This window comes from Pseudorca crassidens, chromosome 16, assembly GCF_039906515.1.
Source record: "Pseudorca crassidens isolate mPseCra1 chromosome 16, mPseCra1.hap1, whole genome shotgun sequence".
Lineage (NCBI taxonomy): Eukaryota > Metazoa > Chordata > Mammalia > Artiodactyla > Delphinidae > Pseudorca > Pseudorca crassidens.
Window position 1 is genome coordinate 30,123,397 of NC_090311.1, and position 23,840 is coordinate 30,147,236.

At 50.7% G+C, this 23,840-nt stretch overlaps 1 protein-coding gene across 9 annotated transcripts in view; it reads right to left on the minus strand.

The window, feature by feature from the left end:
- Positions 1-23,178, minus strand: part of ZFYVE27 (zinc finger FYVE-type containing 27) — a 99,638-nt gene extending 76,460 nt beyond the window's left edge. Inside the window, exons 1-13 of one of the 9 annotated variants that reach the window (XM_067709771.1) lie at positions 22,986-23,176; positions 21,061-21,258; positions 18,252-18,322; positions 16,495-16,681; positions 13,897-13,992; positions 12,561-12,673; positions 11,683-11,828; positions 10,352-10,423; positions 8,511-8,531; positions 8,211-8,355; positions 3,875-3,921; positions 3,456-3,537; positions 782-2,831 (exon numbers count right to left, since the gene is read on the minus strand). In XM_067709771.1, coding sequence (XP_067565872.1) covers positions 2,764-2,831; positions 3,456-3,537; positions 3,875-3,921; positions 8,211-8,355; positions 8,511-8,531; positions 10,352-10,423; positions 11,683-11,828; positions 12,561-12,673; positions 13,897-13,992; positions 16,495-16,681; positions 18,252-18,322; positions 21,061-21,257 — 1,245 coding nt within the window. In that variant the 5' untranslated portion in view covers position 21,258; positions 22,986-23,176 and the 3' untranslated portion in view covers positions 782-2,763. The other 8 variants (XM_067709772.1, XM_067709775.1, XM_067709773.1 and 5 more) reach the window with 8 other exon arrangements.
- Between the last annotated feature and the right edge of the window lie 662 nt (positions 23,179-23,840).

The following is a 23,840-nucleotide window of genomic DNA, read 5'->3' on the forward strand; positions in this document are numbered from 1 at the left end:
CTAGGGGAAGTTCCCAGACCGAGGCCTCAGTGTGCTGCGAGGACCCCTCAGGCACCGCAGTCTGAGTTGCACGTGCATGGGGTCATGAGGATGTGGCTGCAACCTGACCTCGACTCCAAGGCAGAGTCTCTCCACCCCCCTTTACTGCCTCAGGCCGAAGGTCTTGAAGACACCGCTTCTACCCAGCTGTGGTCTGCAAAGTGCCAAGCCTCGTGCAGCCGCTGCTTAACCTCCCTGGGCCTCAATTTCCTCCCCTGTAAAAAGGGAAGAAAAAGTGCCTACCTCTTAGGGCCATCTTGAGGATTAAATGAAATAATGTGTGTAAAGCACGTATCACAGCGCCTGGCACCCAGTAAACACCCCCCAAACCCCAGCTCCCAGGGAACTGCTTCTACTTCCCATCTCACAGCCAATCCTCTTTCCGGCTGGTTCTCAGCCTCCCCCAGGGCTGATCCTTTTCTGCTTTCTCAGAGGGATTAGCTAAAATCTTTCCATTCTAAAGCCTGCATCGCTTAGTATTTACCAAGTTCTGGTCCCCAGCCCAACCCCCAGCCCTCACAATGTGGTCACAAGTCAATCCAACAGGCATCTCGCTGAGCCCCTCCTGCGCAAGGCACAGCTTTCCTCCCCCAACCCCAGCTCACACCCCAACTTCAGCCTCCGCAGCCCCTCCGCCCCGTCTTGCAGACACAGCCCAGGCCTGCAAACTCAGCCAGTGCTGGGGGGGACCTGGCTCTCCAGCCTCAGGGAGAGGGGGCATGCAAGGACCAGGACAAAAACATAGGAAGCTTGAGGCCTTTTTATTGACAATTCTCCATATACACAGACATCCTTTTAGTTCCTCTCCAGTGTAAGTAAAGCACAAGCACTTAACTCTCATATCTCCACAGGACCCGAGGAAGGGGGACCCTTAACTCTCATATCTCCACAGGAGCCCAAGGAAAGGGGTCTACCAAAGCCCGCCTGGTTCCCCAGGGACTTGCCCCACTTGGCCTGGAGAAGTCCCCTGGCTCCTAGACTGGTTGGCCTGGAGGGAAAGCTGGCCTAGGATGATCCTTGTCTCCCCAACCTGCCACCTTGTGTCCCTGCTTAGGGTATAGAAACGTCTCCGCCTCCCAGGGTTCTGAGTCCCAGGCAGCCCATGAGTTCAGGGAAGCATCCTAGGGTAGGAGAAGCCCCCATCCTCTTTATCCCATTCCTTGTGCCACATGTTCCCGGGAACCATGCAATAAATAAATAAATACTTCAAAAAGGCAGGGAAGCTCCTGGGGAGGGAAGGGGTGCCTGAGCCTGCTCATGGCTTCGGGAGAGACACTGTGCCCCTAGAAGCCCAGAGTGAATGTGAAATTGTTGGAGAGGGGATAGGGACCCCAAGTGGCCTTATCCCATAACTGCTGTCCTGCTGGAGAACAGCCCTGGAATCTGAGACCCAGCCCAGCGAGATCCTACACTTCTCAGGCCCCCAAAGGTTGAGGGCTTCAGGACCTCTGCTCTGCTTCCTGGTCTCACACTCCATGGGACAAGGGGCCAGGGAGGGGAATTGTAGCTCTAGGCCAGAGAAGGGGTGCCCAAGGCTCTGAACACAGGAAGCAGGAGTGATCTGAGTGCCCAGCATCTACCGGGCAGAGCTGAAAAGACCAGAATAACATGTGGGCTGAGATTCTGTAAGTCAAGGTCCCTGCAAGGTGGGGCTGAGGCCCTCTGAGCTGCTGGGGTGCCCGTTTTGCTCTGCTTAACACTGAAGGATTCTACCAGGCCCTCCTAGACACGTCCTCCTCTGGGGGAATTTGGGAACTTCAACCCTGTTTCTAGAAGTACTTTTGGTCTTGATAGCCCTCACCACACCCTCTGGTGGGGAAATGATGAGGTCCTGATGCCTGAAGGGACATTCGAACAGAATTGGGACACGTGCAAGCCCTCTGCAGGCTCTCAAAGGGCAAGGGCTTGGCCCAATACCCAGCAGGGGAAGAATCTCTTTTCCCAATCTCTGACCTCCAGTCTTCTAGAATTCCCAGGCCTGCAGGGACACCCTGATCCCAGGTGAGACCAGGCCTGGCTCACTGCTGCCCTCTAACTTACATTCCCTGCCTAACCCTGAGTCCACTAACAGCCCAGAGCAGAGCAGGGCAAACACTCCAGTCCTTGTTTGAGAGCAACCACTACTGGCCATCCGTAGGAGTGGAGAACAGCTCCAGAACCTGGCTGGAGTCAGCAAGGGCAGGAAGGGGAAGCCTACCTAGCATTCAGGCCACATTTGCCCAGCACATGCCACATGGGGCTAAGGGTGGGGAGAGCGGGGTCTACTGCTGGCCCCAGGGACAGGCGCCCACTTGGACCCTGGGCCCTCTTCTCACTTGCTCAAAGTCTGGTTACACGAGGCACACACAAACACAGTCTCTCTCTGGGCTTCAGGGGCTGAAAAGGAGGAAGAACTTGGTGAGACCCTTCCTCGTGCCCTCTGGCTCATGGCCCCAAACACTAGAACCTCCTCCCCACTCCCCGAATCCCCACACAGACCACCCATCGCCCAGCCTACAAGCTCGCTGTCCCAGCTCACCAGCCTGCCCTCAGAGAATTCTCTTTCCATGGGAACTGGGGGCTTTGGAGGTGACCATACCAACAGCAGGCCTCACCCAGATGTTCTATGCATTAGAAATTATTTTAGCACCAAAAGAATACCTTTAAAAATGTTTTTTAAATAAAATACCAGAAAAAAATTTTCCAGAATGTTTTAACAGTGGTTGTTATCTCTGGGTGGTAAGATTACAAGATTATTTTTCTCTTCCTTCTTCTTCTGTAATTCCCAAATCTTCTAGAATAAGCGTATGTTACTAGCATGACCAGAAGAATGAAAAAAGGACACTCCATTTAACATTGTAACGTAGTGCAAAGCAGTATGTAATACATGCTCCCATTTTTTTTTAGAACATGCATATGTATTTATCCCATGTGTGACGGCATTAATGACCGGGAAGGGTCCACGCCTAACAGTTCTCTCTGGGAGAGATTGTTTTCCTTTCTTTGGCTTTTTGTTTTGTTTACAATGAGTAGGTATAGCTTTTATAGAAGGAAAAGAAATTTTTTTTTTTTTTTAGTTAAAAGCATTACCAAGGCCATGAGAAAGAATGAAATTCAGGAGGTGGTCTGCCTGGGGAAGGCGGGCGTGGCGCTGGGAGGCTTGGTGGTGCTGCTCGTGCTCTATTTTCTAACTTTAGTGAGCGGTGGGAGGTAGTCCTTACTGCGCTTCACGATTCAGGTGCGTTTTATATATATATACTCCTGTCCGCGCATCAAATGTTTTCGGTTTTCCTTTGTTAAAGGGAGATGGAGGAGATCCCGAGTTCCCTGGACCTCTCACTGACCCCTGGCTCCCTGCCCACACACAGCAGCCCCCAGAGGAGGTGGGAGGCAGGCGCGCCCTCCCGCTGCCCGGACCCCCAGCCTGCACCACTCACCTGTGGCCCCCATGGAGGACCTGGGTACCTTGAAGGAGCAGCACCGAGAGCAGAAGCTGTTTCCACAGTTACTGCAGTTCCGCTGCAGACAAGAGCCAGGGTCAGTCTTGGATCACCTGCCCCCGGGCACCTGGAGCTCCTTTCCACCAGCTGGCCCCACCCAGAGAACCTGGGACAACTATGGGAGTGGGGAGGTGCCCGAGCGGGTCAGGACTGAAACCAGATGGGACATCCCACGAGAAGGCTGGTGAAGGCATGGGCACAGGGGCAGGGCTCCGGAGACCCACTCATTTGAGCAAACCTCAGACCAGACCTCAGGCCCAATGTGGCCCAAGCAGTCAGACTTCATCTGTGACCTCGAGCTACTCCCCTACATCTCGTCCCAAGTCCCCAGCAAACACACCCTCGAGAAGACTTACCCTCTTCTTCAGCACTGAGAAGGTGGCCGAGCAGCCCGTACAGCTCCCTGAGAAACAGAGGCAGCAGCTCAGCTTTGACCCAGCCCAGGCCTTGCAACTCTCGCCTTCTCCTGACTCTTCTAAATGGGGACACTCAGGGCGCCAGCCCAGCCCAGACTCCTTGGCTGGGAGCAGAGTGCAAAGTCCAGATCCAGAGCCAGAAGGAGGGATTCAAACTAAGAAGGAAAAACCGAAGGCCACCGAGAATCGATGTCCCAGACTATACACTGCTGCTGCCCCTGCTCCCACCTGGGGCTTAGAGACCCCCCACCTGTAGGGCCAGCCCAAATCGCAGAGCATCCAGCAGAATCTACCCCCTGGAAATCACACCACGTTGGCAGGGACTTGACAACAGGCATCCCTCAGAGAAGGTGGCTCCAATGATCTCTAAGGAAACCTGCCTGACACAACCCTTTCCAAAGTGTCTCCTTACAAGTACTCTGCCCACAGCTAAAGAGAGAAATGCCTCCTAAAACACCAGACTCCTGCTTTCTGTCATCTGAAGATTCCAGGAGAGAAGCTCAGAACCAGGCACCTTCCAAAAAGATGCACAGGGCAAGAGGTGCAGGCACTAAGAGTGGTGGACGGATGGGGCGATATACAGCTGGGAAAGAGATCCTGCCTAAACCACCAGACACAATGAATCGACAAGGTTTCAGACACGGTTTCAAGCAGAGAAGCCAGTAACAGCTTAGAAAACTGTTGGAAGGAGGCAAGGGGGGTGTAAGAAGAGATGAAAGATGGGGAAGAGGGGACCAATCTTTTTTTTTTTTTTCTTTTCTGGCCACGCCACACAGCATGCAGGATCCTAGTTCCCCGAACAGGGATCAAACCCATGCCCTCTGCAGTGGAAGAGCAGAACCCTAACCACTGAACCACCAAGGAATTCCCCCGACCATTCTTTTCAAGGTGACATCAAGGCAAAGGGGCTTAATAGAAGCTGTGCTCACCACCCACCCCTGCTTCCAGGAAAATTAAAGAAGGAAAAGGTGGGCTGCAACAAGGACACAGTCTGATGAAGGGGGCACATGCAGGTGAGTGAAAAAAATCAAAAGGATGGAGGAGGAGAGGAAAAGCCACACTGGGCCCTTATGACTTCAATGAGCTCCAGAAGCAGAAGCAAAAACTTATGAGAACAAGGAAAGGTGCAAGGGCTGCCGCCACGAATACTGACTATAGTTCAACACAGAAATCTGCATGCAGATGGGGGGCAGTGAGCCAGGGGAGAAAAGGCAGGGGTCCACACTAGGCAGGAGGGTGGCTAACAAAAGGGGACCAGAGAGGCCAACCAAGGGCTGTGGGCCCAGAAGAGAGCCGGCTAGGGTCCTAGAAAAACCTGAGAGGGGACAAGATTACTGAAGGAGGTTTCCAGACTTGGGGTCTAAAGGCCTCCTGTGATCTAACCAGAGGAATTATCAGCTTCAGGGCGCACTGCTGGGCCTCCTGGACCATCTGTCTGGCCAGGTACACAGCACCAGGCCTCACCTTCACACAAAGGCCCAAAGCGATGTGGTCCCTTCCTCTATCCAGCCAGAATCCCCTGCAGCTCTTGCTAAAGGACACTCCCGGCATTCAAGGAGAGGGGACCCTAGCTGGAGTCGGAGAAACCTGAAAACAATGGGCTTAAGGCAGATGCTGTTGCTGTTGCTGTCAGCCAGCCCGTGACCCTGGCAGAGGAAAAGAGAGAAGAGCATAGCGCCCCGCTGGCTGGTAATGCCAACCCAGGAAACAGGCTGCTCCAAGACTCTGTCCCCCACACTACAAATTAGGTCAAGGCAGCCCACCTCCGGCTCTCCTTAGCAAGGGGCATGGGACAGGGGAAAGGAGCTGCTCAAAGACTGACACTCTGGCCCCTCTCAACTGGATGGAGTACCAGGGCCAACCGCCCCAAGACAGCCACGTGGTCTAGTGAAACAGCCCTGTACCACGCACAGACCTGGAGCCAGGGAGGGCTCTGTGTGCCGATGCCATCTCAGGTAGGCATGCGGAGGAGGAGGGCACCCCGATCCCTTCCGACACCGACCAACTCTTCCTGCTCGTTTTCAGCCAAGGTCCTGACTCACCATGTGAGGATGCCACGGGGGCAGAGAGAGCAGGAAGGAGCCTAAGACCACACAGACCTGCCAAGGCAATGGTCACGGAGCCTCCAGGGTAGAGGGGACCTTCCCACTAGGACTCTCCCACTCGGAGTTCACGGAGGAGCTCGTGAGCAGCCTGCCCTCATTCCTCCCGTGCATCCCCTTCATCCACTCGCAGCCAGAATGGAACGGCCCCCAAAGTAGCTCACTCACCCCGGCCTGTGGGAGGCAGACCCAAGACAGAGCTGCTACACTTGCCCTCACGGCCCAGAGCTTAAGAATATCTCAAGGGAGGGACAGCAAGCAGTCTTGAAGAATGGAGGGCTAAGGGGGGCTTAGGAAAAGAAGCACTTTCTGCCTTTGCCATCCTCGTGGGAACCTGACAAGCCTTCACCTATCCTGGTTGGGATTATCTGAACCAAAAGCCAAATACAGAAACAGGATAGGCATAAAACCAGGGCACTTCAGACACAGGGCAAAGGGAGGATGATGAGCTAGAAAGAACATGGGGACTTCCTTGGTGGCGCAGTGGCTAAGAATCCGCCTGCCAATGCACGGGACACGGGTTCGAGCCCTGGTCCGGGAAGATCCCACATGCCGCGGAGCAACTAAGCCCGTGCGCCACAACTACTAAAGCCCACGCGCCTAGAGCCTGTGCTCCGCAACGAGAGAAGCCACCATAATGAGAAGCACACGCACCCCAACGAAGAGTAGCCCCTGCTCGCCGCAACTAGAGAAAGCCTGTGTGCAGCAACGAAGACCCAACGCAGCCAAAAATAAATAAATTAAATAAATTTAAAAAAGAAAGAACATGGGAGTCAAATCAGATGACCTGGATTTGAGACACAGCTCGACCATGTACTGGCTGAAGACTCTGGGCAAATCACTCTTTTCAACCTCAGGTTACTCACCCACCAAATGGGAACATCTAAGGGGCTTTACTTACAATTCATAGATATAAAAGTATAATTTGCCAGAACAAGAGTATTAAGTCTTGTGTAATGTCACTTGGGACTTCCAGAACCTGGCTGCTTCTAAGGACTAAATGAGACAGTGTACGTGAAAGCGCACTGAACACAGAGCACTCGGCAGCAGTCAGCGATCATCACAAATAAAAGGAAGGGATCTTGAATGACTGGGGACGTTCACAGAGCAGAAAGAAACAGCATGTCCAGGAGGTCTAACGCTCAGGAAACAACTGCCCTGGCTGCTGCAGGGGCAGGAAGGTAGGCCCTGAGCGCCCGGGGTCAAACGCCTCAAGATAAACCCCAGGGGCTTCTCCCAGGGCGCAGCACCCGGAACTCACTCCCACCAGAACCGACAGCGCAGCCAGACCGTCCTCCTCCTGTCAGCTGACAGCAGGCAGAAGCAAGTTCTGCGTCAGGACCAGGGTGACTCCCAAGTCACCGGCTCCCCAGGCTTCAGCTATAACTTCATCACAATGGCTCGGCTCGACTCCCACTCTCCTGATCAGAGCCAGGTCTCCGAGCTGTGCTAACAGTCAAGTCCGCCCTTCTCCAAAGCTACCTTCCTGGGTGCACCTCCATGCCCAGTAAAATAAGGACTAGCCAATCTACCAGCTTGGCTGGGGAGAAGAAACATCAGGGCTCCATCATCCCCAGGGGAAGGCACTGTTTCCTTCAACTTGCTTCCAATCGGACTGGAAAGATCCAGACAGGCTCCTAGGCACCTGCGGGATGGACCAGGGCCTTTCACGTTAACAGCGCCCCTTACAAAGCACTTACTGTGAACGTGCCAGCACTTTATGAGCATTATCTCGTTTGAGACCTACAACGACCCTGTGAGGTAAGAACTTATATTATCCACCTTTTACAAAGGGGAAACTGAGGCAAGGGGAAGTTAAATAATTTGCTCAAGGACATCCAGCAGCGCTGGAGTTTGCACCAGGCGCTCAGACTCCACACTCATTTCCCAGCCATTATACTCCACTGCCCACCACAGCTCTGCCTGCCTCAGGACCACACCTCTCTGCAGTCCCGGAGTGGCGCTTCTGGAACTGAATTCCTCATCTTCCCTCAAAATTTAATAAGGACAGAGACACAAGAACGAACCCACGTTCCCTCCCTCTCAGTCCCTCTGTGCATGTGCTACCTCCCCAGGGTCCTGTGGACACAGCTTTACTCCTTGCTCTCCTCGTAACCCAGCACCTCTGGCCCCACGGCCGGGGCGCCCCCAACCAGCCCTCCCCTGGGCCGTACCGAAGTTGTTGGTCGGGTACCGCTTGCGAAGCCGCTCCGTGAGCCTCGACACCTTGTTGCGCAGCACCTCGTTCTTGCTCAGGAACCCGTTGTCCTGCAGGGCCAGCTCATCCTCTGCCGGGCACGGGGCCCCCTCGTCATCCTCCTGTGGGAAAAGCTGCTTCCAGTTCTGCCCACCTTGTGGCAGGGCTCCGGGATCTGCGTGCATGGCGGACCCCGAGAGGCGTGGCGACCACCGGCTCGGCCACCCTTCCCCCCATCCCGCCAGCCCTTGCCCACCTCACCAAGGCTGCTACTTACCAGCACCACCAAGTGGGTCTCCTGCCTCCCAAGGTGCAGGGGAGAAGGAGAGAAAACAGAGAGAAGATAGCAAGAAGGAAGCTGCTGGGAGGGGGGCCCCCAAAGGAAAGGAAGAACATAAGTGCTATGCTGAGTTTGTCTGAGCACGTCCCAAAGGGTGACGTTAACAGAGGCCCCTGTAAAAGGACCCCAACATCAAATAAGCTTGGGGGAAGCTGTGTATTACTGTTTTTCAAACTGGGTGAAATTAATTTGGTCATTATCTTAATAGAACAGAATTGAACAGGAAAGAAAATATCCCTTACAATGTATTTTTCAGGAAACTCGTTTTATTTAAGTTTTTCATATTTCACAGACATAAGTGTGAACTGGGTCAAGATGTAAAATGTGTTCCTTACTCTAGGTCATGAACAAACCTGCTTGAAAGCCCCTGCTATATATATTCCCTACCACCACCACCAAGACTCAGAGTCCACAGCCGCTTCAAGTCTTAGAGAAAGTCTTAGCAGCTGAAAATGTAAATGCCCACATGGACGAGGCTAATGTAATAATAGTAAAGCGGGCTGGGTGTAAATCATAGGCCTGGTGAAAACTCACAAAACCTCCATTTCTTGTATCCCCCACTTTACAAAGAGACATGAAGAGAAGTGATTTCCAACTATAAGAAAAGCCATAGGGCTTCCCTGGTGTCACAGTGGTTGGGAGTCCGCCTGCCAACGCAGGGGACACGGGTTCGAGCCCTGGTCTGGGAGGATCCCACGTGCCGCGGAGCAACTGAGCCCGTGCACCACAACTACTGAGCCTGCGCTCTGGAACCCGTGAACCACAACTACTGAGCCCACGTGCCGCAACTGCTGGGGGCCGTGCGCCTAGAGCCCATGCTCTGCAACGGGAGAGGCCACCACGGCGAGAGGTCCGTGCACCGCAGTGAGAGGTCCATGCACCGCGGTGAGGAACGGTCCCCGCTTGCTTCGGCTGGAGAGGGCCCATGCACAGCGGCGAGGACCCAATACAACCAAAAAAAAAAGAATAAATAAAATAAAATTTTAAAATATATATTTAAAAAAAAAGAAACGCCATAGTGCAAACGTGACAATAAATGGCACTGCCACTAGGACTCGGTGACCGGGGAGGACAGGAAGTGGTGAGGACTGTGTGACTGCTCTAAAGGAGACAGCCACTCCTCGGCTACACTGACTGCTGCAGACTCAGGGCTCCCAGAGCTTCCGAGCTTCTAGAAAAACTGAAAATCTAGAGTTTCCACCGCAATCTCTCCATTTTTAAATATTGGCTCAAAAAATTATTTTAAAGCTTCTCATGCCAAATAAAACACTTCTGCAAACTATGAGTGTGAACCACTGTCCTAAAACCAGGAAGACTGTCTAACTCTCTGCCTTAGCACTTGGCCATGCAACTGCTTTCTCCAATGTCCCATCCTCACCCGTCAAAGGGACATCTTACAGCCCTCATCCTTCAGAAGAGCAGGCAGAGACCCCAGCAGTGCCCTCCTCCACATCTGCCTTCCCCACATCTAAGGCACCAAGCCCACAGCCCAGCCAAGGCAGTAAATGACCCACTCCCCCAGCAGGGAGTTTTCCAGAGTCTTCCAGAGCCATCCCTGCCCTGGGCACCCAGGACAGATGCTAGGTCAGCAAAAGGATGGGTGGAGGTTCAGTGGCACCCTTTGAACCAGTGAGTTTTAGCTCAGAGCAAGTTTCAGCTTCTCACTTGGACATAAGAAAACTTTAAAAACCCAGACTTGGAATGTGAGAAGCTACATGGCTCCAGGAACACCCAACTTCTGACCTGGTCAGCTGAGGGTGCCGGGGAAGGCCACCCACCTCAATTGCATCTTTAAACTCCTCGTCAGGCTCGGCCTCCTCAGCCTCCTCCACACTGCCTGGCGTGAGGTCCTGGGGAGAGAGACTCTATTACAGTCAGAGAGATGGCAGCCCTGCCCCAAAGGTAGGGCCACCTCCCCAGAGCCAGCATCCAGATTTCTCAAAACAATGGTTCAAGGGACTCCCCTGATGGCGTACTGGTTAAGAATCCGCCTGCCAATGCAGGGCTGCAACTACTGAGCCTGCGCTCTAGAGCCCGCGAGCCACAGCTACTGAGCCTGCGCGCCTAGAGCCCATGCTCTGCAACGAGAAGCCACTGCAATGAGAAGCCCGCACACCGCAATAAAGAGTAGCCCCCGCTCACCGCAAGTAGAGAAAGCCTGCGCACAGCAACGAAGACCCAACACAGTCAAAAATTTTAAAATAAAAAAAATTATTAAAAAAAAAAAAAGAGGGACTTCCCTGGTGGCACAGTGGTTAGGAATCCGCCTGCCAATTCAGGGAACATGGGTTCAAGCCCTGGTCCGGGAAGATCCCACATGCCGCAGAGCAACTGAGCCCGTGTGCCACAACTGCTGAGCCTGCACTCTAGAGCCCATGCACCATAACTACTGAGCCTGCATGCCACAACTCCTGCAGCCCGCATGCCTGGAGCCTGTGCTTTGCAAGAAAGAGAAGCCACCGCAATGAGAAGCCCGCGCACCGCAACAGAGAGTTGCTCGCCACGACTAGAGAAAGCCCGCGCACAGCAACGAAGACCCAACACAACCAAAAAATTAATTAATTAATTTAAAAAAAAGAAAAAGAAAAGAAAAACAACGGTTCACACCTCAGAGGAAATGACACAACTGCCAGAAAGGAAGAAGTCAGGGGAAAGAGAGCAGTCTGTAACCTAGGAGGACAGGGAGATGGGACCAAGGCCACAAAAGGACGTACAGTGGCTGGAGAGCACTGTGGTTGAGAGCACAGGCTCTAGACCCACAGGGCATGGATCTGAGTCCTGGGCCCACTGCCCCTGGACAACCACTCTGTGCCTCAGCCTTCTCTTCTACAAAGGAGAATAATCTCATTCTCAGAAATAACCTACACCTCCTGGGGTTAACGTCTATAAAGTACTTGGAACAGCAGAGTAAACACTCAGTAAAGCACAGCGTAGCTCTTGTTACTAGTTAACTATGTCATTACCATTAAGCACTTCAGAGGAGATGGGCCTGGGAAGGAGCAGGAACTGGAGGCCAGCCCAGGAGTTATTTGGTATGAACAAGCTGGTAATAGGGAGGCTGGGCAGCCCGCCCGCAGCAGGCTCTGCCTGGGTGGTTAGGGGCACTCACCTCTGTGGGCGTGGGCGCAGGTGCAGGTGTGCAGTCCGGCAGAGCGCCCTTCCCCCCGGCATCCGACGGTGGCGGGCTCTCAAAGGCACTCTCTTCCTGCTTGGGGTTCATCCGCCGCTGCAGAGATGCCCTATACTCAGACACCACTACCCAGAGCAAGGAGAACAGGGTGGGAGGCAGAATCAGGATGGAATGAGCAGTGCTCTGGGGGTACCCAATACTGCAGCCAGCTGGCCGCCTCCTCCAGCACCCCCTCTCGGCAGCAGGAAACAGTCGCCCTCATAACTCTGAACAAGTCACCTAACCCAAGCCTCATAAACAAGACAGATGTACCAATACCTACCCCATGAGATTGTTAGAGAGATTAAATGTAGTAAGTGCCTGATAAATCATGGCTTCTATAATTAATTTCCAACCACAGGGAGGAAAACAAGTATAGCAATCACCCCAACATATGTACAGGCCCAGGCTTCTACGGCTCAAGGCCTCTCCAGACTGTTTCAGTGCTTTCGAAGCCAGACGGCAGACAGGTACTCTGGGATCACAGAGATGAGGCAGCAATTCCTGGGGGGCTGCATCCTGGGAGGTGGATGGCAACACTGGGAAAACATCCCTCCCTCGTCTCCCAGAAGCCACCATGTCACGTGAGCAGTGATTCATCTGTCTGGGGAAGGGAAAGGGACCCCTAGTAGCAGCCTCCCCTGTATCCCACTGAACATCTGAGAGGCAGAGTCCACCACTCTCCAAGGGAGGACCCTAGTGTGGTGCTGCCCCCTTGTGGAAGGCACAGCAAACAGATGATCAGCCGTAGAGATAAAGGGGAGCCTAACCAGCCCTCAGAGCCGGGTCCCATCTCTGTCAGGTTCTTCAGGGCTTACCTCGGAAGAACTCCACATTTCCCAGAAAGAGTGTGCTGTTTAAAAGGGCAAGGACCCAGCACAGCGGCAGCAGATACAGCATGCAAACCGTGCCCAGAAGAGCCCCATAGAACCTGGATCGACAGAGAGGAACCACAGGATAAGAAATTCGTAAGATCAGAAGGAAACTGGTTCAGGGCACACCCACATGGGGGTCTGGGCAACAAACAGCTATGGGAACAGTTAATAAGCTGACAAGATCTGCTAATCAAACAACTGGAAAGTAAAGTGAGGAGGAAGGATTTACAACCACCAACAGGTCACAACTGACACGGGCGGGGCCGCCTAAACTGGTCCAACACACATCTCTCCTCAGGATCTAGACTCTGAAGTCTAGAATAAGACAGACTTGGATCTGAATCCCGCTCTGCCACTTCTTGCTGTGTGACCTTATGCAAGTCCCTTGGCTCTCTGAGTGTTACTTCCTTCACATGTAAAATGAGGATTAAGTCTTCCCTGGTGGTCCAGTGGTTGAGAATACGTGCTTCCAACGCAGGGGGGATGGGTTCGATTCCTGGTCGGGAAACTAAGATTCCCCATGTGGAGTGGTGCGGCCCAAAAAAATGAGGACTGAAATAGCACCTTCCTCATAGGGTTACTACCAAGAGTGAGACAGTACCATGGAAAGCCTTGAGCACAGTGCCTGGCACCAGGGGAAGGCTAAACAAGTATTAGTTGTCATTATTATTCATATACAAAGAGCCTTAAAAACATTCATTTCATTTGATTCAATAGTTCCATCCTAGTATTCTAAGAAAAAAAAAATTTCGAAAGATTAAAGCTATACCCATAAAAATGTGCACTACAGGGTTAGTAACCAAAAGTAGAAACTGACTAAATATATCACAGAATGGTTCCATAAAGTATAGTATAATCACCATCTATATTAATGTTGTATTACAAGTAATTCCAAAAGCTATGTAGCAACATGGAAAACCAGTTATATGATAACAATAAGTGAAAAAAAAAACGGGTTCTCACATACACTATGAGCTATAGAGAGCATTTGCATGTGACAAACTCTACAAGGCAATCCAAACATGAGACTGGCTGCTGTATCAGGGTGGGAGATTCCATGGTGAGTTATTTTTCTATTATTAAAATATTATGACCGCACCTAAAAGAAGGTGTCTGAACAAAAGCAGCGCATTCAAGCCCACAAGCCTACGTACAGGTCTGCACACAAGAGCCTAGTGGGCTCTTTTCCCCTGAGCTAGGGCAACAGGAGCCCTCTCGAGGCAGCTGGCTTTGCCTGGGGTCCTCAGGGCAGCGGTGGTGGGAGCGGACGGGCACTCACTGTGAGGACACGGTGGGGTTCTCCCAGTGCAGCACGCGGTAGACGGCTTCACAAGTGCAGCACAGGCGGCTCAGGAAGGCCTCCAGCTGGATCAAGCTGCAGACACAACATAGGGAGGGGGCTTGTGCAAGCTATACGCCCTGCCTCACCCAGAGGGATCAGAGAGTTTGGGGAAACTTCGTACACTTCAGCCCCCTTTTTTGAACCCTTGCCAAGGTTCCTGCTTTGGTCTCTTCCTAGATGTTGATGTTGGGCTGGCTACTTAACTTTTCCAAGGATGCAGTTTTCCTCTATAATAGGAGGAGCAGGGTACCCACCTCCCAGATGCACTGGAGCTGTGAGGATAAATGGCAGGATGTAGAGCAATGTGTCTCCACCTGGGATGTAAGGTAGACTGACATGAAGAGTTTTTTTAAATGGATGCCCCCCAAAAGCAAAGAGCACATGCTTGTGAAATGAGAACCCAGATCTTGGTTTCTGAAGCGCTCCTCGGAGAAATGGCTGATTTTAGAACAGGGCAGGGAATGTGCAAGATGAATGTGAACATTCTGTTGTACCACAGAATAAGGAAGCACTCAAAAATGATGGGGACACATTGAAAGAACACAGGGGCCAGTTCAAAAGAGCTCCATTGACAAATCTAGGACTGAGATCAAAATTAACAATGACAATAATAAATTATAACCCACTGAATAAAATTTAAAATTCCTACGTTCATATTGATAATAAGGAAAAGCTCTTTCTTATAGAATGTCAGGTAATAATGACAATTAGAAAATCACCTTTGCAAAAAAAGAAAAAAGAACAAACAAAGAAAATCACCTTTGCAACCATCATAGTAATAAATTGATGAAAGTAAGACCTATCAATGGATTTCAATGTAGTGGGTGTATATTTGATGAGGAACAAGTATTTACAAAGTCTCAAAGTATCCCCCCTCAGATTACTAACTCCAGAGGGTAAAATGAATCGTCACTTTACAGTGGAGAAACCTGCACCAAGGTGACCAAAGTTAGTATCTCCCATAACAGACAGTGACATCATGTACCTCTTGATATGATACAACGACAATGTCACTTGTCACATTCCTGCCAAAAATGCAGAACCTGAATCTAATCATGAGGAACCAAACTACCACAAATGCAGAGAAATTCTACAAAATAATAAACATGTTCTATTTTAAAATGTCAAGTCATGAGAAACAAAGACCAAGGAACTATTCCAGTTCATAGGAGACTAAAGAGACATAAAAACTAAATGTCATCCACGAGTCTGGATTGGAGCCTAGATCAGGAGAAACTTATATAAAAGACCTTATTAATACAAATGGCAAAATTTGATCATGAACAACTATTAGATAATAGTACTAACGCTAATGTTATCAATGTTAAATTTCCTAATTTTGATTACAGGACTTTGGAAATAGAAGAGAATATCCTTGTTCTTAGAAAATGCATGCTGAAGTATTTGGGGTAAATAGGCAAGATGTTTGTAACTTACTTTCAAATCGTTCAGAAAGAAAAAAAATAATGTCTTAGTGTAGAAAGATAGATGAAGCCAACGTGGCAAAATGTTAATAATTGTTCTATCCGGGTAAAGGGCATGTGGGAGTTCTTTGTACTATTCTTGGAAATCTTCTGTAAGTTTAAAATCATTTCAAAGTGAAAACGTTTTCTGAAAAACTGCAGATACCCAGGCCCCACTCCAGATAACTGACTCAGAATTTCTGGGGTGGGGCCCAGCTCTCCACTGGTTTATAAGTTTCCTTTGGAGCTCCACAGAGGCCTTTGCTGCCCAGGGAGGGATGAGAACCCCTGCTGTATTTCAAGAGAGCCACTGAAGTTGTTATGGTTAATGTTATCCAACAGTCGTAAGGTGCTTCCTCAGAAGTACCAGCTCTGTCACATTTAGGGAAGTTCCTCCACAGCATAGTGATGATGACTTCCTGGGTACCAGACACTCATTTAATTGTCACAACCACCTATGAGGTAAGCCTATAATTATCCCATTTAACAGATGAGGAACCTGAGTAACTTGCCCAATGTCACAGCAATTAAATGGCAGAACTGAGATTTGAACCCAGGCAGTGGCTCGTGTGTGTGTGTGTGTGTGTGTGTGTGTGCGCGCGCGCGTGCGTTCAGTCAAGACCCTAAACTGTGAAATCAGCTAGATCTGGATTCCCATCCCAGCTTGGTCAATTGCCTTTTTCCTCATCCATAAATGGAGGACAATCATAGTAGCTACCTCCCAGAACTGTTAAAAAGATGAAAGGAGGGGCTTCCCTGGTGGCGCAGTGGTTGAGAGTCCGCCTGCCAATGCAGGGGACACAGGTGCGTGCCCCAGTCCAGGAGGATCCCACATGCCGCGGAGCTGCTAGGCCCGTGAGCCATGGCCGCTGAGCCTGTGTGTCTGGAGCCTGTGCTCCGCAACGGGAGAGGCCACAACAGTGAGAGGCCCATGTACCGCAAAAAAAAAAAAAAAAGATGAAATAACATCCATGGTTTGCCCACTACGATGTCTGGTGCCCAGCAAGCACTCAGTGTGATGGCAGCTGGTACTGTCACTGTCCCTCACCTCCCTGGCCCCTTCCATACTCACAAGCTCTTCACCTCAGCTACGGCCTCAGGGCGAGACAGGCGAACTCTCTGAAGGTCCTCCTGCCTCACGCTATGATACTTCCTCCGCATCAGCTCAGACTCGGGCAGCCGTGCCCGGCAGACTTCCTGAAGGTAGCCCAGCAGGGCGGGCACGGAAATCATCAGGGCACCCACTGAGTACCATGCACCTATGGGAGCAAAAACACTGCAGATAAGCAGATAGCAGGACCAGGAGCCTCCACCCACCCAGATGTTCACGTGCTCGCTCCCTCACCTGCTCCAGGTCTCTGCCCAAAAGACCTCCCCCAACCACCCAGTATGAAACAGAACCCCCGCCCCCCCACGGCCTCCAGCCCCTTAACCCAGTTTTAGTTTTCCTCATAGAACTTATCACCGCATGGCAGATTACACATACGGTCGTTGGCTCCTCTGTGAATGTAGGCTCCTAAGAGCTGGGACTTTCCCCCATCTGGTCACTGCTGTAGCCCCAGACCCTTTTTTTAAAATATTAAAAATCACTACACTAGCACACAGCACACAGCAGGTGGCTCGTGCCTGGAGTCTGGCCGCTGGGAGCTCCCAATGACTGACAGTCTGATCTTTGGGCCACTAGGGCAGATTGGAAGCCTTCCTTTGGAGTTTAGGATACCACAGACCACTGTGGATCGAGCAATGGTGAGGCTAAAAGAAAATCCAAAGAAGGAACTTCTTCCATGTTAACATGGTACCCTCCAAAGCAAGCGAACAGAGCACTGGGCACTGAGTAAATGCTTGTTAAACATCTGTCATCTGAACTGATTTACTTTGGAAATATATTTAGAAAAATCTAACAGCCTGGGAAGGATATCTGAGTTTCAATCAGACAAAGAAGAGTCCTACTAAGACATAGAAGATGAGGTTTTATGTGAAACGGGTTTATTTTCAACCCATTGAAACCACAGGAGGCAAAGGAGACACTTGAGAAATGTGAATTCAATAGAACAAGCATGAAGAAAGGACTCAGCTCTTCAGAACTTCTGCCCCAGGCCCTTCACTCATTTCCCTTGAGGGGTTTGGCTTTTTCTGCAGCCATCTGCCAGTTCCGACTAAAAGGGCTGGGTCCCAGCATACCTTGTCATAAAAGGTCCCCAGGAGACAGCACTATCCAGGACCCCACCAGCTACCCACCCGTCCACACATCAACCTCAAAGGCTTCATGCCACAGACCCCTCACCACTGGTGACTGCCCAGCAGCCCCGGCCAGGCTCACTTGCTGAGCCAGAGAAAATCAACAGATGTGGCAAAAATCCCTGATCAGCTCACCTTCCTAGTACCTTCACCCCATGTCATGTCCCCAAATGACCCCAGAAACCAAAATGGGAAAAGGTTAATGCATCAGCATTCAGTCCAGAAGGAAATAATAATAACAGCTATAATGTACTGACTGCTTATTCCGTGTCAGGAACTGTGTTAAGTGTTATACATAGATTATCTCATTCCTCACAACGACCCTCTGAGGAAAGCACTGTTACTATCCTCCCTTCAGAGATGAGGAAAATTAGGCCTTAATGAACAGGTTAAAGAACTTCTGAGGTCACACCAGTGGCCCGGCCAGGATTCTAGCCCAGGGTGGGTCTCTCAGGAGCCTGTGTTCTGACATCGAGCAGACACAGAGGGAGGCCAACTCCATGGCGACACAGGCGGCTCCCTCACATGGGCCGCTTCTCAGAATTCCTCCCCACATCCATTCACAAAAAACCCCTGGCCCCTGGTTCTTACCCTCATTCAAGGTGAGGAACAAGATGTTGAGGCCCAGGCAGGTCAGCAAGGAACACAATGGTGTCTGCCACCTACAACACAGAGAGTCCTGGTCACTGAAGACAGCTGCCCCTCCAGCCAGGAAGGGGAGACGGGCACACAGGCGGGTCTTCAAAACCAGGAGGAAGAGGAGGCCCTGGAGCTCAGAGGGTCAGGGAGAAATGAAAAGTGGGTCTCTCACTTGGACAGGCGACCGGGAGAGGAGCTGAGGCCACACTTCAGGCCCCGGGGTGAGAAAGGGCATCCTCTCAGAACCAGAAGACCTGTAGAACCTTTTCCCAGGAGGAGGAAGAATTTATGAAATTATCTGTTAATGTTATAACCCTGTTTAACCTGTGTTTTGTAAGGTTCTATTCTCTTTAAGAGGTGCCGATGACATTCTTCTTTAAGAGTTTTCCTTTATTCTTTGTATTTACTGAGACAGAGTTGATATGTAACGTATTCTTTTTTTTACAATTTCATAAGAACACATGCTTACTGCACAAGACTCATCTAATATGGAAACTGAGAGAACAAAATGTAAAGGATTTCTTTGAACTTATTTGCGACTTTCTCTTATTTCTGTGATTTTGAGAGTTTGTTTTAAACATACATTAATTCCAAAGGAAAGAAAATAATAAAGGTTTCATTTCAACATATAAAAAATGAAGACAAAACCAGGGTTGGCATTCCCTCAGCAAACACACCCAAAGTGAACTGGAACTTTTAGAAGCAAACACAGACCCAGCTCCCACCACCACCAAATGCCAAGCAGAAGCCCCCAAAGACAGAGGAAAGAAAATCAGAGACAGGTTGCTGAAGACGAGCAACGGTGCTGGCTTAGTCCTTGATAAAGGACATTTAACAGGGTAAAGGGAGCACAGACGTAATCACGAAGCCACTGACACCTATATTCTAAAGAGCAGTGTCAGTGGATATAAGGTGGGCCCTCAGAGGAGAGAGTCAAATAGAAAAAATCAACAGGTAAGATGCAATGTATTCAGAACTTCAATGCATTTTCTTTTGCTCTAATTGGGATATTTCACAGTTACTAAATGAGGTTAACTAATTTATGGGGTGCTTTTTTTTTTAACAAGAGTTATGAGTAAGGGAGTGAAATGACCTCTCTCTGCTTTTGTCTTAAAATTCCATACACTCCAACTACACCACCCTAATTAGGCCTCAGACCCATCTAGTGGCTGCTACCAGGGTAAAAGCAAATTAAGTCAGGTCTAAGGCCAATCCCATCTCAGAAATAAAAATAGCACACAGCCACTGATATCGCTTTCATTTTAAAGCCTCTCTCTCTCTCTCTTTTTTTTTTAAAGATCTGTTTGTTTATTTTTTGGCCATGCCACGTGGCATGTGGGATCTTAGTTCCCCGACCAGGGATCGAACCTGCGCCTCCTACAGTAGAAGTGCAGGGTCCTAACCACTGGACCGCGAGGGAATTCCCAGCCTCTCCCATTCTATCTGTCTTTACCGACACTTTGGTCATGGAGACCCACCTACCGGAGTAGCTGATCCCAGAAGAGAGAAGTCTTTTAAAAATCTACTGTAGCTCCAGGCTTCAGACCTCATAGAAGCTCAAGATTAGATCCCTCTGCAAAGTCGAATCCTCTTTACTAAGAAAAGAACAACCAAACACACAAACTAATCTGACAGCCACTTTCACAGACCAGCGCTCCATCTCCCAGCGGCTCGGAGACCATAAGCTCCTGGGGGCTTCTGAGTCCCGATGCTCCTCCTCCATCCAGCTTAGTCAATCCCACCACATCCTCAGATTTCTAATTTCATAAAATGGAAAAATCCTAATACATTAGTGCCAAGAAGCACTAAGAGACCAGTGCTGGAAAAGGAGAAGGGCAGGATATATTTAACTTTTGTGCTTTGCCACGAAAAGGCAAAACACACATACATACAAACACATGTATATACATACACACATACGTTTGCATGCACAGGTGCATGCGCGCACGTGCACACACACACACAGTAGAAAACACCAGAGAGCACAGCCCCGTGCTTTCCAGAGCCCACACACTCCCCTAAGGAAGACCACGATTCATTTCAGCTAGTTGGTCATGGTGGGATTACAAAGCGAGCCCCTTCTTACACCATCTGAGAAAATCTGAATATGAACTGGGTATAGGGTGACAACAAGGAATCATTGTTAATTGTGTTAGGTATGATGTTACCTTATTTTTTTTAAAAAAGTCATTATTATTTAGAGACAAACTAAATAATGTGTTTAGGGAGCAGAGTGGTATATATCTATAATTTTAAATACTTTAGCATAAGAAATAAAGTGAGCTGAAAGGAGAAAAAAGAAAATTACCAAGGATGAAAATCAAAGTAGAACAGGAACAAAAACTTTTGAGAGCCATAATCCTAAAGGATTAGTGAAAATAGTATCTGCTTATTCATAGCTATTTGCATCCTAATTTTAATATGAATTATGCTAATGTTGGGAGAGAAGGGGAAAAAAAGCCTGCTCTGGATATAAAAGGCCCAATGGTCAAGGCTAGCTAGCAGTCCTCAGGTATGAGCTTATTCAGCCCCAAAGAAGAAACCCTGGTGAAAGGCCAGATGGTTCCCAGTGCCTGCCTCTCCTGGGTTGGGCCTGAGACACAGGGTCTAGAATAAACCCAGAGGCCCAAAGTACCTCCCAGAACTGCTCCTCACCAGCGCAGAAAGGATAACCCAGCCATTGCCTGAGTGGCCAGTGCAATTACAAAGCAGGAAGGCAGAAGGCCCAGCAGGTTAGAGCAACCCTAAATAAAATCTGTACCTGAGCAAATACCGGACACCATCACCTGCATCCTTCAGAGGTTCCAGGTAGATCTCCAGCCTCTTGTAGGACAGAACCAAGTTGAAAAGATCAAACGCCGGGGACTTGGCAGGAGCAGTTGGAGACTCCAGGGGAGCCTCGGGGACCATGCTGGGGCTCACCTCTGGCCCACACCCCTCTCGCTCTGAGGTCTGCATCCTGTAACCATAAGAATCCCTGACATTTGCATTGCACTTCCAATGCCCAACACACTTCCACTTGCATTATTATAATTTTTTTTTTTTTTGTGGTACGCGGGCCTCTCACTGCTGTGGCCTCTCCCGTTGCGGAGCACAGGCTCCGGACACACAGGCTCAGCGGCCACGGCTCACGGTCCCAGCCGCTCCGCGGCATGTGGGATCTTCCCGGACCGGGGCACGAACCCATGTCCCCTGCGTCGGCAGGCGGACTCTCAACCACTGCGCCACCAGGGAAGCCCCACTTGCATTATTTCATGTGATGCCATAATAAACCTATGAGGTAGGCAGGGCTACAGGTGGAAAGCCTATTTCACAGAGGAAGACACATTCAGCAAGGTGAAGTGAATGACCCAGATAGAGCTGACCCTTGAACAACATGGGTTTGAACTTCACGGTTCCACTTATATGCAGATTTTTTCCAACAGTAAATACTACAGTTCTACACAATCTGCAGTTGGTTGAATCCTCGGATGCCCAACGGCGGATACGGAGGGACCGCGTGGAGGGAGGGCGTACTGTAAGTCATACTCCAATTTTTGACTTCACAGAGGGTCAGCGCTCCTAACCCCTGCGTTGTTCAAGGGTCAACTGTATAAAATCCTGCTCTTCTGACTCTCCATCTAATGTTCTTTTCCCCACAGACCCATCAAGAGTATAAACCATGAAGACCAAGCACACATGGTTGCTGGTGAGAGGCAGCCTGGGGTCTCAAGTGAAACGATGTCCTGAAATATTTTTCTCCCACTCTTTACTTAGTTAATTCCTACTCATCACTCAGGTATCGGCTTAAACAGCACTCCCTTGCTCTGAGAAGTCTTTGCCAACAACTCCAGTCTGGACTGGGAGACCCTCCCCAATGCTCCCAAAGGATCATGTACTCAGTACCCTAACAGCATTTATCACACCAAGCAAAACTCCCTTCTTTCTTGCCAGTCTGCCCCTCTTAACTTTGAGTTCCAGCAGGTCAAAGACTACATCTTCCATTCACCACTGTTTCCGCACACAATGGGAATGTAATAAATGCTCGCTGAGTGAGTGAATTAATTGCCCACCCTCCAGGACCCCAGAGCTTTCTTCCACCCTGCTGCATGCTCTAAGCTTTCCTTCTCCCTTCTGTTCCCAACAACCTCCTGAACCATCCCTGCCCATTACCCACCCCTTTTTCCCCTTGAACCCTACGGGGCAGTCACCACCTTCCATAAAACCCCATTCCCTCCTCTCTTCTCTGATGGGGATAGCCACAAAACTCTCACAGTCTCTCCTAATTTCAAAGTCCGACCCAAACGCTAAGCAGTAAACAAGGAGGTAGACCCTTGGCCCACAGCAACAAAAGCCAGTTCCAGGCAAGGGGCTGCGATCTGGGACGACGGGGGGAGGAGGGTGTTTGAAGGGGAGGGTAACAAAGGGGCCACCAGGAACCCGAGACCCCCTCAGGAGGAGCTAGGATGAAAGGACCCAAGGCGGGCGCGAAGTAAGCGCCCAGGAAGGGGTGAAGCAGGTCTGCGCCGGCAGAGGCCGGACCATCACCCCTGCAGCCCAGGGAGCCGGACGGGGCCCTGAGACCCAAACCACAGAAGACCACACCCAAGGTCGCTGGGCCAGCAGGTGGCGGCCCCCGCGGCGTTCTGGCGCCCAACTCCGCACAGTCGGCGGACACACCAGAGTGGGGTGGGGGTGGCACCTCACCTAAGCGGTCGCTGCGACGGTGGGGAAGGGGCGGGGACGGCCAGGAGGCACTGATAGGGCCACCGGACCCCGGCGCGTTTCCTCAGGCCCGCCCCACCACGACGCGCCTCTTCCCAAGGCCTCTCTGAAGTCGCAGTACTGAGAACCTCCGCCGCCTCCCCCGCCCTCGCTTCCGGGACGCGACTGCTCGGCGGCGGCGTGCCCTTGACGTCATCGCTCCCGCCCCGCCTCCCGCCCGACTCCCGGGTTCAGCTCCGCCCGCTCTAGGACAGGTGAGCGCCCTCGTCCGCACTACGCCTGCGCGCCTTTTCTTCCTCAGCCAGGATCCTGGGCTCAGCTGCAGTCCTACCCGACGGCGGTTCGCTAAACCCTGGGAGTTTAGGGAACCCCACCCCTCGCTGTCCCCGCGTCGTTTTGGATTCCGGCAGGGAACAGTTGGAGAGAAGCTAATCTGAAGAATTTACGTCTGCATCCTCCCCTCACCAAATTTGGCACTTACCTCAACCCCGGGGACCGTGAGCTTACAAAAGGCAGAAACCATATCCCTGCTTGCCCGATGCCTAGCAGAGAATGCAATTCCGTTCAGCGTTTCCTGAGTAGCTACTGTGTACAGGGTCCTGGGCAAGCTCTTCCCAATTCAACCCACTTCTCACTGTGTTGCCCGGTTAATCGCCCTTAAAGCATGCATCCGATGCCTTTGCATTAATAATAATAACACTAACATTTATTTACGGAGGGCTTACCAGGCGCCAGGCACTGGACTAAGCTCTCTGTAGGCATTATCTTAGCTAGTCCTCCTCCAACAACGCTATTAGGGTTATCGCCATTTCACAGATGAGGAATCTGAGATTTGTC